This window comes from Pteropus vampyrus, unplaced genomic scaffold (genome assembly GCF_000151845.1).
Source record: "Pteropus vampyrus isolate Shadow unplaced genomic scaffold, Pvam_2.0 Scaffold249, whole genome shotgun sequence".
Taxonomy (NCBI): domain Eukaryota; kingdom Metazoa; phylum Chordata; class Mammalia; order Chiroptera; family Pteropodidae; genus Pteropus; species Pteropus vampyrus.
The window spans coordinates 2,125,164-2,139,489 of record NW_011889030.1 but is presented as its reverse complement, the minus strand read 5'-3'; the positions used below and the strand labels follow the sequence as shown (position 1 = coordinate 2,139,489).

The following is a 14,326-nucleotide window of genomic DNA, read 5'->3' as shown; positions in this document are numbered from 1 at the left end:
CCACCCTACTCCAATATGACCTCAGCTCACCTAATTACATTTCTGCGACCCTATTTCTGAGTAAGGTCACATTCTGAGGTACTTGGAATTAAGTACTTCAACATATGAATTTTTGGGAGCTAACCTATGATAGCATCCCAACATGATGAGGTAATCCTTTACTGTACTGGAGGTATTGTTGACCTTGGTTCCATAAGCAGAGCCAACCTGTGTTCTTTAAAATAACTTGTCATACCTTATTCAGAAACCATCATTCTCAAATATGACACTTCACATAAATCCTTGGTTGCATAATTGGTTTGTCCAATCAGTTATGATAGAGGTACAAACTAGTAAGAAGGGGAACAGATTTTTACTGAACTCATGCAAATAACTGTATTACTATTAAAAGAAGGGAGATCTAGTAAGTGGTCGAATTCTTATTGAGTTCTGGGGATCAGCAAGAATCAAATATAATTTTTTTAAATTGGCATATAACATGTTAGTTTCAGGTGTACAATGTGATTCGATACTTGTCATATATTGAGAAATGATCACAGTAAGTCTAATTTGAAATATCCATTACCATAGTTACAAAATTTTTTTCTTGTGATAAGAACTTTTAAGATTTATTCTCTTAGCAACTTTGAAATATGCAGTACAGTTTTATTAACTACAGTTACCATACTGTATATTACATCTCCATGACTTACTTACTTTATAAGTAGAGTCTTTATCTTTTGACCCTCTTCACCCATTTTTGCCCGCCCCATGCTTCTGGCAACTACCAGTCCACCAATCTGTTCTCTGTATCTATGACCTTTTTCTTTTATTTAAGATTTCACATATTAGTGAGATCATATGGTATTTGTTTTTCTCTCTCTATTTCACTTAGCATAATGCCCAAGTTTCACTCTTATTGTCGCAAATGGCAAGATTTTCTTTTTTTATGGCTGAATAATATTTCATTTTATATATATATATATACACATATATACATACGTACATACTCACTCTACATTTTCTTTATTCAGTCAACGATGGACACTTAGGTTGCTTCCATGTCTTAACTATTGTAAATAATGCTACAGTGAACATGGGAGTATTTTTTCTTTGGGTAAATACTGAGTAGAATTGCTGGATCCTATGGTAGTTCTATTTTTAATTTTTTTAGGAACCTCCATACCATTTTTCATAGTGGCTATACCAATTTACATGTCCACCAACAGTGCACAAGAGTTTTTGTTTCTCCACACCTTTATAACAGTTGTCATTTCTTGTCTTTTTGCTAATAGCCAGTCTAACACGTGTGAGGTTATATCTCATTGCAGTTTCGATTTTCATTTTCCTGATTATTAGTGATGTTGGACACTGTTTCATGTACCTGTTGGCCATCTGTATTTCTTTCATTGTTTTTTCAGATCCTCTCATTTTTTAATCAGATTGATTGATTGTTTTTGCTATTCCGTTGTATGAGTTTTATATATTTTGGACATTAACCCCTTATCAAATATATGATTTGCAAATATTTCTCCCATTCTACGGGTTGCCTTTTCATTTTGTTGATGGTTTCCTTTGGTGCGCAGAAGCTTTTTAGCTTTATGTAATCTTACTAGTTTATTTTTGCTTTTGATTCCTTTGCTTTTGGTGTCAAATCCAAAAAATGATCTCCAAGACTGTAGTTAAGCAGTGAGTTTTCTTCTAGGAGTTTTATGGTTTCAGATCATACATTCAAGTTTTTAATCTGTTTCGAATTAGTTTTTGTGTATGGTGTAAGATAGTGTTCCGGCTTTATTTTTAATGTGGCTATTTTTTCCAACAACATTTACTGAAGAGTCTGTCCTTTATTGTCATTCTTGGCTGCTTTGTTGTAAATTAGTTGACTGTGTATGCATAGATTTATCTGGTCTCTGTCTTCTGTTCCGTTGTGTCTATTTTTATGCCAATACCATACTGTTTTGATTATTATAGCATTATAATACAGTTCAACCCTGCCCTAGCTCTTGGTCATTTCTCAAACCTTTGTGATTGTCCAAGCAGTCTATTTCATTTTTAGTGGCTCCCAAATAGTTGATGGTATGCCAAGACTTGCCGGTGTCTCAAAGAAGAGGATCTTTTTCAGCCTAAATTTAGGCTGATTTAAATCCAGACCTTCAGGTAGCAGTTTTAAAATGTGCAAATATGTACAGTCCTTTGGGACTGCAAAGTGTATGTCCTAGTGGTCACCAGAGCCCAGCAATGTAAAGGTGTTCCCCTGGGCAGCAGCTACGAAAATTGGGGCACCAGACTATGGTACTAGCTTCTTTCCAAGAGAATTGGGCAACTTGGAGCAAGGCAGAGGGTGAGCACAAAGATGGTGTCCACCAGTATATATCCCCAGAGATCGCTGTAGTAGGTCCATAGATGTGTTCTAAACCCAGAAGCCTGCCCCTCAGGCTGAAGCTAGGACAAGCAACTAGGCCTTTTTCATAGCTGGGGCTTTTTGTCAGTCTTCTGTTTGCACTGTGCACTGGAGTGGTAGCCAGGCAAGAACTGTCTTTATTATTATTACAGTTCCATGGGACCCAAGAATGTAAGCCTGGCTGTCAACCAGAGCCAGGCAATCTTGCAAAGGCCATCTGCTGGGTGGCAGGCACAGAAACCGGGACACCACACATAAAAATCAGGGTACCAGATGCCTATACAAGCTCCCCTCTGGGAGATACTGGTGCTTTGGAGTGCAGCAGAGGGAGAGCACAAAGATGGGGCCCTCCCTCTGAGATCTCTGGAGAGGGTTCCAGTAGGCCTTTAGATGTTTGTTTAATTAGAAGCCTACCTCTCAGACCACAGATTCGAAATTAAGGTGATAGGCCTCTCACAAAAAGATTGGGTGCCTTAGTCTCTTGCCTCTTGCTGTGCCCTGGGGTTGGTAGCCAGTTAAGAATTCTTTTCACCATTGGTTACAGTCCTGTGGGAACCATGAGCACCCCGCTGGCCCCTAGAACTAGGTGACATAGAGGTGTTTACTGGGCAGTAGCTGTAAAAATCCATGTTTCAGATGTAGAGATAAGATCCTTTTTGGGAATTGTTGGCAAGCTGAAGCAAGGCAGGGGGAAGATAACATTTTTAAATATTTCATTTCAGGCTTACTAACTCAGAGTGTATAAAATTGTTGTGAATTAGATAACTTTAGGAGAAATGACTGTCTTGTATATCCATAAAACAGAACAGTAAAAGAAAATTAAAAGTTATTGCAAACAGATAACCACAATAAAATTTTCATTAGTTCATTCAAACCATTGTAACTTAATGGGAAGTCCAGGGGTAAAAAATTTCTCGTATAAGCATTGTATATAAGTTTCATTTCAAGTTCAAACTCCAGTTGATTGGTCATGGCTCTTGGAGATGTATACTGACAAGGACTTTGAGAACGCTTTCGGGATAGAGAAGAGTGCCACAATTGTTTAGACTTATGTGTTATAGGTGGAAGAGGTAGTGCCTTTTCATAACTAATCTGTGGAGAAGGGGCAAGAATTACTTAACACATGAAAAGTGGGGTCTGGGGGAGTGGAAGTCAGTTTAGATACTAACCTAGCAATATACACTAAAACAAATTGTAGATGAAAGAGTTAAATGTAAAAAAAAGTTCTTAAGAAAATAATTCTATGATTTAAGGATAAGGAGAGCCTGTTCAGCATTATGGCAATGAAAGTCATCATAAAGAATGAGATAAATACATGTGTGATTAAGTGGAAAAACTAATCTTCCGTAAGTCAAAATTAAATAATATTTAGGAAAAGTATTTTTAGCAAATACAATCTAAAGTTAACAGTCTGAATTTCCAAAGTGCTCATACATATTGATGAGAAAAACAGGAAGCTAGCTGATAAATAAATAAGACAAACATTAAGACATTAAATGAGTAAAGAAAAGTAACGGAAATTCCCAAAGAGGAAATTCATGTTACTAAAAAGCATGCAAATATTATTACCCTCTTTAGTATCAAAGAAATGCAAATTTAAAAAGCAAGAGGATAGTAAATAAATGAAAATGATAAAGCATTAATCTTTTCCCATTACAGGGCAAAAACTGTATACCAGGTGGGGGAAAGCTAGTAGTCCAGCAACAAGATGAAGTAATGTTAGCATATCATCATTTTGTAACTCACAGTGAATTAATGGTCTAAGCATTGAGCATGAGTGGTTACTAACATCACAAAAAGGAGCCTAACTACACTTATGTACTTCCTGAAGGAAAAACAGCCCCCTACCACCATGTAATAGTTTTGTTGAAATAATCAAATTCTTAAAGCCTCTTTAGAGCCAACTACCAATTTATAAGAAATAAAGAAGACCAAGAAAAATGTTAGGGAGAAACTTTGGGATACAATTAGCAAAATTGAGTCTGCAGTAAGCTATATAGGACTAGGTTTCACAAATTTTTGAAGTAGTAATTAAAAGGAAATTAAGGAAAATAATTTTTGGTGCCTTACAGCCCCCAGAAACCTATTTGTGTACTGTACCTTAGTCATCTGTCTTGTTAATTAGTTATAGAGGACAGAATTACATTTTAGAAATAAATGAATAACATCCTACTAAATTTTTTGAAACAACCATTTTATTGTTTGAATGATATAGAGAAAAGATTTTAAGAATGATTGGTTTATTTAATATTTGAGATTTACCCTTTTAATCAGTTCTTAAAAGTTGTTTTTGGTCTTAGAGCATTCTTGTTACCTGTGGAAAATTTGGTCATATGAATTTGAACTCTGAATTTGAACTCAGAGTTTGAACTCTGAAGCTCTTATTATTAGTATGTTCTAAGCTAGGTAAATATTTTATATTCATATTAACAAATATTTACTGAATTCTTTTACAAATAAAACATTATGCTTGGTAGTAGAGAATAGTCAGGGAAATGAAGATATGGTCCCTTCCTTAAGAATTTATAATTCTTTAGCAATCATGGTCACAAATAATATAAGGTAACGAATTAGTCAACTAAATGGTAGGGGTTAGGAGTAGGATGACAGAAATGGATTGTATTTGGAAATAATTAGCCTTAAGTTACAGTATGGAGCTTTGGTGTATTGGTAATATGATATTCTGAATACTAGCCCAACAGTACTTTTGATTATACTCTTAACCATTTTGAGGAACAGAAGAGAAAAAAACGAAGAGGGTTTTGTTTGTTTTAGGTGAGGCAGCCCTTGGTTGGCCTCACAGATTGCAAGGACTTTGTCATCTTACAATCCCTTATTTTTTATTTTTTATGTTTTATGCCTACAGCACCCGATCTTTCTGTGTAGTCTCCCATCCAGATGCTAACCAGGCCCGACCCTGCTTAGCTTCCAAGATCAGACATTGAGCTTGTTCAGGGTGGCATGGCTATAGGGAAGTGGTTTTGAATATCTTTTTGAAGAAGAACTTTATTTCTTCTTTACTTCTACTAAATTTGCTTATTAATTTTTATATTTTTAGACCTAATTTGGGTTTTATTGATAAGTAGTTGCCAAGAAAGAGCTATCATCTTACTTTTGTATAGCTATATTGAATGACAAAATAATTTTGTATTATGAAATATTTACTCAAGATGTTTTAACATTTGCTTGTATTGTCATTCTTGTTAAAAATGAATATTCTTAATTTTTATTTTCTTCTGAGCTGTCTTTTACACTTCTCACTCAATTTTTACGTTATCTTCAGTTTAAACTAAAATATCTTGAGACTGGAAAACACCTTTTTTGTGTGTGTGTGCAGGCCAGAAGAATGACTTGTAAACTTACCAAATGTTGCTTATGCTTGTGGGATCATTTACCATGTGTCACTTGGTCAGTCTCATCTTGATAGAAATTAGAATATTCCAATTTATTTTGTCATTGAGTCCATGAACGGGAGATCTAATTAAGTTAGATGATTAAGAGAAAATCCAATAGCATATTCGATGCTTTGAAACATCTTAGATTGTTTTATGTTTTATTTTTATTACAGATTCTGAAGAATATTTCTGTGTAAAAAGAATTTTCTCAGGTGGAGATCAGAGCTTTTCACATTACTCTAATCCTCAGGTAAGTAGTCATATAAATAATTAGTAAGCTCATAATTTTAAAGAATTTTAAAATTCATATTAATGTTATTTAATGTTACAAAGTAATTGCCTTAAATTTTTTTTCTAATTTTTTCTAAGTCTATAAATTTTTTCTAATTCATATAATACATTTTTGTTTCAGGTACTTTGTAGACATTTACTTCTATTTTTCAAAAAATCAAATGCTCAGTGGTAGTGTGTCTAGGTTTAAATTATATATAATACTGCTTCCCTCTGACTAATCTACTTATTTTAAAATTTAGAACTGCGGGCCACCAGATGACTTTAGATGTCCTGATCCTTCAAGGCAGATCTGGACTGTGAATGAAGCTCTAATTCAGAAGTGGCTGAGCTACCCCTCTGGAAGGGTTCCTGTAGAGATAGCTAAGTAAGAAAAACATTTTACAGTCTCAACTCTGTGGTAGAGCAACCTGTACTTAGGAGTTTTTATTTAAATAAATATTTTGTTAAATATTCACTGAATGGTTTATATACCAAAGTTTAAATATCTATAGTTTCTATAATAGTGGATATTTTAAGAGATTTCTCATTTAAATTTATATGTTACAATTCTTTCATATCTATAATGATATGTATTAAATATAGCTATTCTAGGATTGGGCTTGAAATATCTTCCTTCTAACTTCATAGTAGTCACTGTCTTTTAACTTCTCTACTCTCTGGAACATTTGAGTATTACTTCTTTGAATACTTTGCTTATTGATGAACTTGATTGTTACTTAAAGTTTTTTTAGTTGTGTTGGTATTTGAGATGAGGGTCTATATCTGATAAGCAGTTTTCTATTCCAGATTATTTTCCCAAGCTAAAATTCTTCTTAAAAGCCTAAAGATTTGGCTTCAAAAAAATAACATTTCAGATTAGATTTATTACCATGTGGAGTTAAGAAATTAAATATACATGTCTAATGTAAAAAAAAAAAATTTTCAGATTTGTTCAGTGAATCAGAGGATGAAAGTAATATTTGAGAAAGTTCTAGAGTAAACAATAATACCTTTATCAAGTATTATTTAATCAATCTTTAGTAATTTATAGAATTTTGATTTCTCATTTTGTGATTCTTGGGATTTAAAAATTTTTTTTAGTGAAATAGATGGAACGTTTTCTTCTTCTGGTTGTCTAAATGGAAGTTTTTTAGCTGTTAGGTAAGTGACAATTCTTCGATATGCTGAATTTTTCAAATTTATTATATTTAAATAATAATATATTAAATAAGAAGAAATAATTTTAAAGTTTTATTTTTCTCTCTCTTGCCCCCTCTCTCTCCCTCTCTCACTCTCTCTCATAGCAATGATGATCACTATAGAACGGGCACCAGATTTTCAGGCGTTGATATGAATGCTGCTAGGCTTTTATTTCACAAACTTATACAACCTGATCATCCTCAGATATCTCAGCAGGTTTGTTTTTAAATTACTTTATATGTAGCCTTTTTTATTCCATTTTTTATGTTTATATACTTTATAGTTTCATACTCTTTATGATATGCTTTTTATGATTTTATTAAATGTAGAAATACGAAAGTTAAAATACAGTTTTATTTTAAAGCATTTGTAATTTAGCTGTCAAATATCTGTAAATCTTTCCAGACATTTGGAGCAGACCCTTAGTTATTCAACATTACCATGTTGGTTAAGTTTTTATATAGCTATAGAGGTAGAGAGTTTAAAAGAAACTTGCATAGGATTTTTAAAATTCTCTTAGGAATGCTTAGGCATTAATTTTCATTGTGCTCCAAAGTACATTCACTGATTCATTGCAAGATTTTTTTTTCCTTTGCCATTTCGTGTTTGCCGTAGTGTAAGATTTTTTTTTTTTTTGGAAAATACATTCATTTTAAATGAAGTAGGTTTTACTTTTTGTTAAAATATAGGTGGCAGCTAGTTTGGAAAAGAATCTTATTCCTAAACTGACTAGCTCCTTACCTGATGTTGAAGCATTGAGGTTTTATCTTACTCTACCTGAATGTCCCCTGATGAGTGATTCCAACAATTTCACAACAATAGCAATTCCCTTTGGTACGGCTCTTGTGAACCTAGAAAAGGCACCCCTGAAAGTACTTGGTAAGAATTTTAATATTTTTTTCTTTTGTAACCTTTCTCATTAAATGAAAATGCTCATAAGTTCTTTCTTTTTTGCTATTGGAAATTTAGCTACTCTGCTTATTTGACTTAGGGGAAAATAAACCTGTTTTCTTTTGTTGCTTTTTTCTAGTCTCTGATGCTAGTCATTGGAGGCAATATTAACATTTTAATGAACACAATAGCAGAGACAGTATCAGGAGAGATAAAAACTGATTTTCATATTCCCTTCCCCTATCCCCTCCAGAAGAGTTATCTTGCTATTGAAGAATAAAAGAGGAGGAATAAACATAGGTGTTAAATCCTCCTTGAATTCTGTTAACCCTTTGCCTTCTTCCCTTACTTGCTAATTTCCTGATGCTCAGTTTAATTTCTCTGCATGTAGATGAGATTCTACTCCTCATCTGATCTTTTATTTCTGCTCTTGTTTTGGTCCTAAATTTTTCTTTTCTTAATATTTCTAATTGTAAAGATGTCATCTCTATCTCCTGGCTGTTATAGTTCGCTTGCTACATTTAACCCAATGCTTTCTTTTCTAATAGTTTTTGTTAGGCACGTGAAGCTGAGATATATAGAAGTAATTAAATCAGTATAAGAAGTTTTAGGCTGAGAGTGAGCAGAGAAAGCAACAAGTAAGGCACAGAATCCTGGAATCTGCAGAAATTAGCCAGTAATAGAAGAGTGAATCGGGGATTCACAAGAGTATTGCTTACATGTTGTCAGAAGCTTTTGTATTCTTTCTGTATGCGTCAGAGGATTGTGGTATTTGTAATTAGTAACTACACATAGTGAATGTGGGGAAGGACACTTTACAATTGTTCAGCTTTCATATTTAATTTTCCAGAGTACCTTATATTTTAAAGGTGGTGCTTCACAACATTTTGACTTTATGTTGAGAGAGAAAGCTTGGAAAGATCCTTAACTGTTGAAGCAACACAATTTTAAAGTGTTTTGTTTAAAATTAAAATTCTAATTTCCAAAGTACTTTTTAGTAACAGGTTTTAATATTAGGTATGATGGTGAGTTTTTACTATAATTTAGGAAATCAAAAATATAAATTCAATAGACCTTCCTTAATTTATTTTTGCTTTTTAAAGCTTTTAGAACAGTAGTCTTTAATTTGAAGTCTTTAATTTGAAGTATATATAAACCTTAGAAATGTTACATAAAATAATTGTCATTTGTATCTTCTTGGAATTTTCAAAGGGTTAAGAGTCACTGCTTTAAAATAAAAGTCAGTATTATTTTGAAATTGATTTTTAAAAATTCATTTTATTTGTGTGTTCACTTTTTAATAACAGAAAACTGGTGGTCAGTACTTGAACCTCCACTCTTCCTCAAGATCGTAGAACTTTTTAAGGAAGTTGTGGTACATCTTTTGAAACTCTACAAGATTGGCATCCCCCCTTCTGAAAGAAGAATTTTCAACAGTTTTCTTCATACTGCATTAAAGGTTTTAGAAATATTACATAGGGTATGTCCAATTGTTTCTTGATTTTCCTTTTTTCCCATTGCTACTAACAGGTTGTGATGTTTATTTTAACCTTAATATATTACAGATTTAGATTGGCATAAAAAGATATAATAGAAATTTGGAAAAGTTATCTAAATTTTCCTTTAAAAGAAATAAGACATCTATATTTTGGAACTTTGGTCTTAATTTGACTTTGTTAGGCATTTATAGATAACTTGCCTGTAGTAGGGCAGAACAATAGCATGCTAATGAATTAGAAGTCTCTTCATATTTTCTTGTGAAGAACATAATTTGTTAGTTTAAATAATATGGTTTTTATTTTTGTTATTTATAGATGGTTATCATATGAAAGAGGCTGCATCCTAGTTGTGATTATGAAAATTTAAACTCATGTTCTTTTGCTGTTGGGTACTAATGGCGTCAATTAAAGTGGAACATTTCATTTGAAACAAATGACTAACTTGAAATTGGAACCATATGTATAGTTTATTAATTTGCCTATTGTTCTTTCCTCCCAGTGTAAGAAATAGTACTCTTTATACTTGCAACAGTTCAAAATTATCTTAAGTAGTAGTCTCAGCTATTTCATTAAACATGAATTTGAAACATCCTTGACAGCTGATAATATCTCTGTTATGCCATTTGGTATTCTTGAGATGCTATTTTTGGGAGTGGGGGGGGCGAGACGACCTAAGGGAGAAGCTTGTTTGTAGCCTCAAGAATAATTGAAAAACCTATATGAACCTCTAGTTTCCTCCCCTTAACAGCTTCTTTACCATTTTCAGATCCTTCTTACCTTCTGGTACTGAGGTAAATCATAGGGGAATAAAGATAGTCCTTCTGTTTTCTGTAATAAAGAACTCTTACGGACTATTTATTTTTTCTTTTTATTCTTTTAGTAAAGTTCTTGTGTATTATCTAAGCGACTTTTTGAAATTACCTTTTTCTTTTGTATTTAGTATGTCCAAGCTTCCTAGAAAAACAAGTCATTTCTCTTTTCATCGTAATCAAAGAAATGATAGCCATTTCTTTCCTAGGGAAACAAGTCACTCTCATGTTCGCCTTTCCCAGACCAATGCTCTCTTATGGTATTTCAGGGTTAACTGGATTCTGCAGTAAACTGCTATTAAGAAGATTCTCTAACTTCATGGGATGAGCCTCTACTTTTCTATTTGCCTTTTGTCTAGGATTCAAGAGAGTTAGATTCTTTCTTTCTTTCTTTTATCTGGACTCTCTTCTTTCTTCAGTGAATTATTCTTCGTCAGCTGGACCCTATTCCCAAATAACTATTCACTCTCTCTCTCTCCCTTCCTTCTGCACTTATCTTTATTACCCCTTTAAAATATATATATATATATATATATTTTTTTTTTTTTTTTTTTTGCTTTAGCTGTGTCTTTTTACCATAAGTAAAAGGGAGAGAGTAGGAGAAGGGGAGGGAATTGAACCTTTTGTCTTTCATAATTACAGACAATTTGAGCAAATAACTTAAGTTATATATGCCTAGCTCAGAAACCTCAGTCTCTACTAACAACCCCATAGAGTTTCATCTCCAGAGTCCTTTTTAATGGGGCCATGCTGGATATTAGGATTCTAAGTTCTTGCTAGCTGAAAGGGAAGGGGAAACAATTTAACAGTGGCCAGGATTAGAATCTCTTCTGTACATTAATTCATGGGAGTACTTTATATATATGTATATTCTTCATTTAATTTTTAAACTCTATATAGTTGATATTTTGCCCATTAATCTGAATGTCAGAGGTCATAAACCAGTTAAGTATCAGAGTTGAAATACAAATACAGATTTACTTTCAAAGTCCTTGCTGTTCACGATGTACTTTTGTATCAACAGATATAGTAATATAACATGTTTAGAAGGGAGTTTGCTTTTATTTTATGCCCCTAGATCTAGAGGTTCATACTTCCATAATTGCAGATAGTATAGTATTGTTAAAAGACCATGTTTCTAACTCCATTTGTGCTACTTCCTGTCAGTATAATTTTGAACAGATCTTTCTTTTATCACATATGCAAGTGGAGAATTATCTATAAAATAAGGACTAAAATACTTGCCTAATAGTTTCTCAGGATTAATGTATTATTTAAATTACACAATATATATAATTGTTATATATTCATAAAGCAGTGATTTTCTATCACCATTCCCACCATTTGGATGGGAAACTACTTCTTTCAGTTTGATTTATTGGGTAATGTGGAAACCAAATTCTTGTTTAAAGTCATTACATACTAAACATAGTATCAATTTCTTAAGCATCTCTAACTGGGAGTCCTTAGGACAGTCATTTATCTTTCTTCTACTCCTTTGGAGAAAACTTTCATTGATCCTAATCTGCCATACATGGATACCCATGGAAATGAACTATTAGGGATGATTCATTTTTATCTTTAGTGAAACCCAAGTTGCTTATCAGAAGCTTGTTTTTCAAAGACAGCTTATGTCTGACAACTATATATTCCTTCTCTCTGCTCCATGATTAGCAATTAGGAGAAGTCTCCTTAAATGATTTCCTTCTTGACCTAACCCTAGAGTAGGATTAGGAACTAGAAAACTTGACTGTGTGTTTCCTGATCATTTTGGCATATATGGATGACTCATTCCTCCCTTATGTCATGTCCTTTGGAAAGCTTTTGAATTAAAAATCATTTCCAGTGCTCCAAATGGCATAAAAAAGATAACTTTGGTACTTGCTGTCAGGAATGGATGTATTATCAGATAAATGAGTTTACCGGCCGGTACCTGGGTTACTTAGTAATTTCTGAGTTCACACAGTACATTATAGAGATGCTGATATGCCTAAAGAAAAGACTTGGTCTGTCTAGCCTAATTGCTGTATATTACACTAATCTTCTAAATTAGTAATTTTCAAAAAATTTTTTTCAAGGAATTCTTAAAGACACATATATACTTAACATATATCACCTCTGAACAGAGGTTTATGAACCAGAATAAACTAATTTAGTGTGAAATGAAAGTATTAAGATCAAACATAAAGATTTTATTTTATATATTTTAGTAAATAATACTAATGTATATGCTGTTTTGAACTTCTACCATCTGATTTCTTCTTTTTTATTCATTTTACAAATATTTACTAAGTGCCTGCTATGTGCTTATTATTGTATTAGACATTAGGGGTATACTGAGAAGGAAAAGGTATGATTTCTGTCCTTGTTAAGATTATAAATGTAGAGCAGTTATACACATACAAACAAATAAGTATTATTTGATATAGCTATGATATAGCATCCTATGATATAGCATGATAAGTGCTAGATTAAGGAAAACGAAGGATGCTGTGAGAACACATAGGGAGGGCACATAACTCAGAAGAATTAAAGGAGGCTTCCTGGAGAAAATAATGTCTTTTCATCTTATCTACCATACAGATTATTTTTATGTGTTTTTAAAAACTGTTGGTTTTATATATCAATCTTCTAGTCAGTGTCTAATTTCTCTATTTTTAAAGCAAGAGTAACTGATTTTCTCTTTAGTTATTAAGTTAATTTTGACCGAATTAACTGTCAGTCACACTTTCTCCTAAGTCTCAGTTTGAAGTTTTTCTGTTCCTGAAACAAACTTGGTTTCCGAATTGTTAATGTTTATTCTAACATAGTACTTCAAAAACTTATAGCTGCAGGATATACAGACTACAAACACTGGTTGCTATTGGTAAAGGAAACTGCAGTTTACCTTTTAAAAATTAAAACATTTAAAGAAAAATATATATTAGCAGTCATGGTGACGGGAATCATTTTCTACAAGTGTTACTAAATTTTAGAGTCCAGGGTAATTAAAAGTTGTAGTGTGTATACAGTCATGTACCACTTAGCAACAGGGATACATTCTGAGAAATGTGTTGTTACTCGATTTCATCATTATATGAACATCATAGAGTGTACTTAACAAACCTTGATTGTATGGCTTATTACACAGCAGGGCTATATGGTATAGTCTGTTGCTTCTAGGCTACAAGCCTGTATAGCATGTTACTGTACAAAACATGAGATTAAATCAAGCACAAGAGAAAATCATGCAATCAAGATATATGATAAGCACAAGATGCATATGCTACTGCCAGTGAAAAATGTCTTCCTGTTGTACAGCAAAAAGTTTTAAATAAGTGTAAAGATTATACTGTACAATAATGATAAACAGTGTGGAATAGTAAATACATAAACCAATGACAGTCATTTATTATCATCATCAAATATTATATGTACTGTGCATAGTTATGTGTGCTATACTTTTATACAACTGGCAGCACAGTTTTTTTTAATTTATTTTTTTATGGTGATATTGGTTAACGAAATCCAATAAGTTTCAGCTGTATACTTATATATATATATTTATATGTATATATAAATATATAATATAAATATATATGTTTACTCTGTATGTTCACCTCCCATAGTTAGATTTCTTTCTGTCACCATATATTTGACCCCCTTTACCCTGTCTTCCTCTCTCCTTCCCTCTGATAACCACTGGTCTATTGTCCATGTCCATGAGTCTCTGTTTGCTTACCCTGTTCATTTGTTGCTTTTAGGTTTACATCCCACGTGTAAGTGATATCATGTGATTTTCAATTTTTTCTATCTGGCTTATTTCACTTAGCATGATTATCTCGAGGTCCATCCATGTTGTTGCAAATGGCAGTGTTTCATCCCTTTTTATGGCTCAGT

The 14,326-nt window shown here is 32.7% G+C and overlaps 1 protein-coding gene across 12 annotated transcripts in view; it reads left to right on the top strand.

Moving 5' to 3' along the window:
• HERC4 (HECT and RLD domain containing E3 ubiquitin protein ligase 4) overlaps positions 1-14,326 on the top strand; it is a 122,188-nt gene that overhangs the window by 53,594 nt on the left and 54,268 nt on the right. For 10 of the 12 annotated variants that reach the window (XM_023520117.1, XM_023520114.1, XM_023520116.1 and 7 more), the window contains 6 exons: positions 5,949-6,025; positions 6,309-6,433; positions 7,150-7,209; positions 7,353-7,464; positions 7,938-8,127; positions 9,447-9,619. In XM_023520117.1, the coding sequence (XP_023375885.1) occupies positions 5,949-6,025; positions 6,309-6,433; positions 7,150-7,209; positions 7,353-7,464; positions 7,938-8,127; positions 9,447-9,619 (737 nt within the window). The remainder of the gene's footprint in view (positions 1-5,948; positions 6,026-6,308; positions 6,434-7,149; positions 7,210-7,352; positions 7,465-7,937; positions 8,128-9,446; positions 9,620-14,326) is intronic. The other 2 variants (XM_023520122.1, XM_023520121.1) reach the window with 1 other exon arrangement.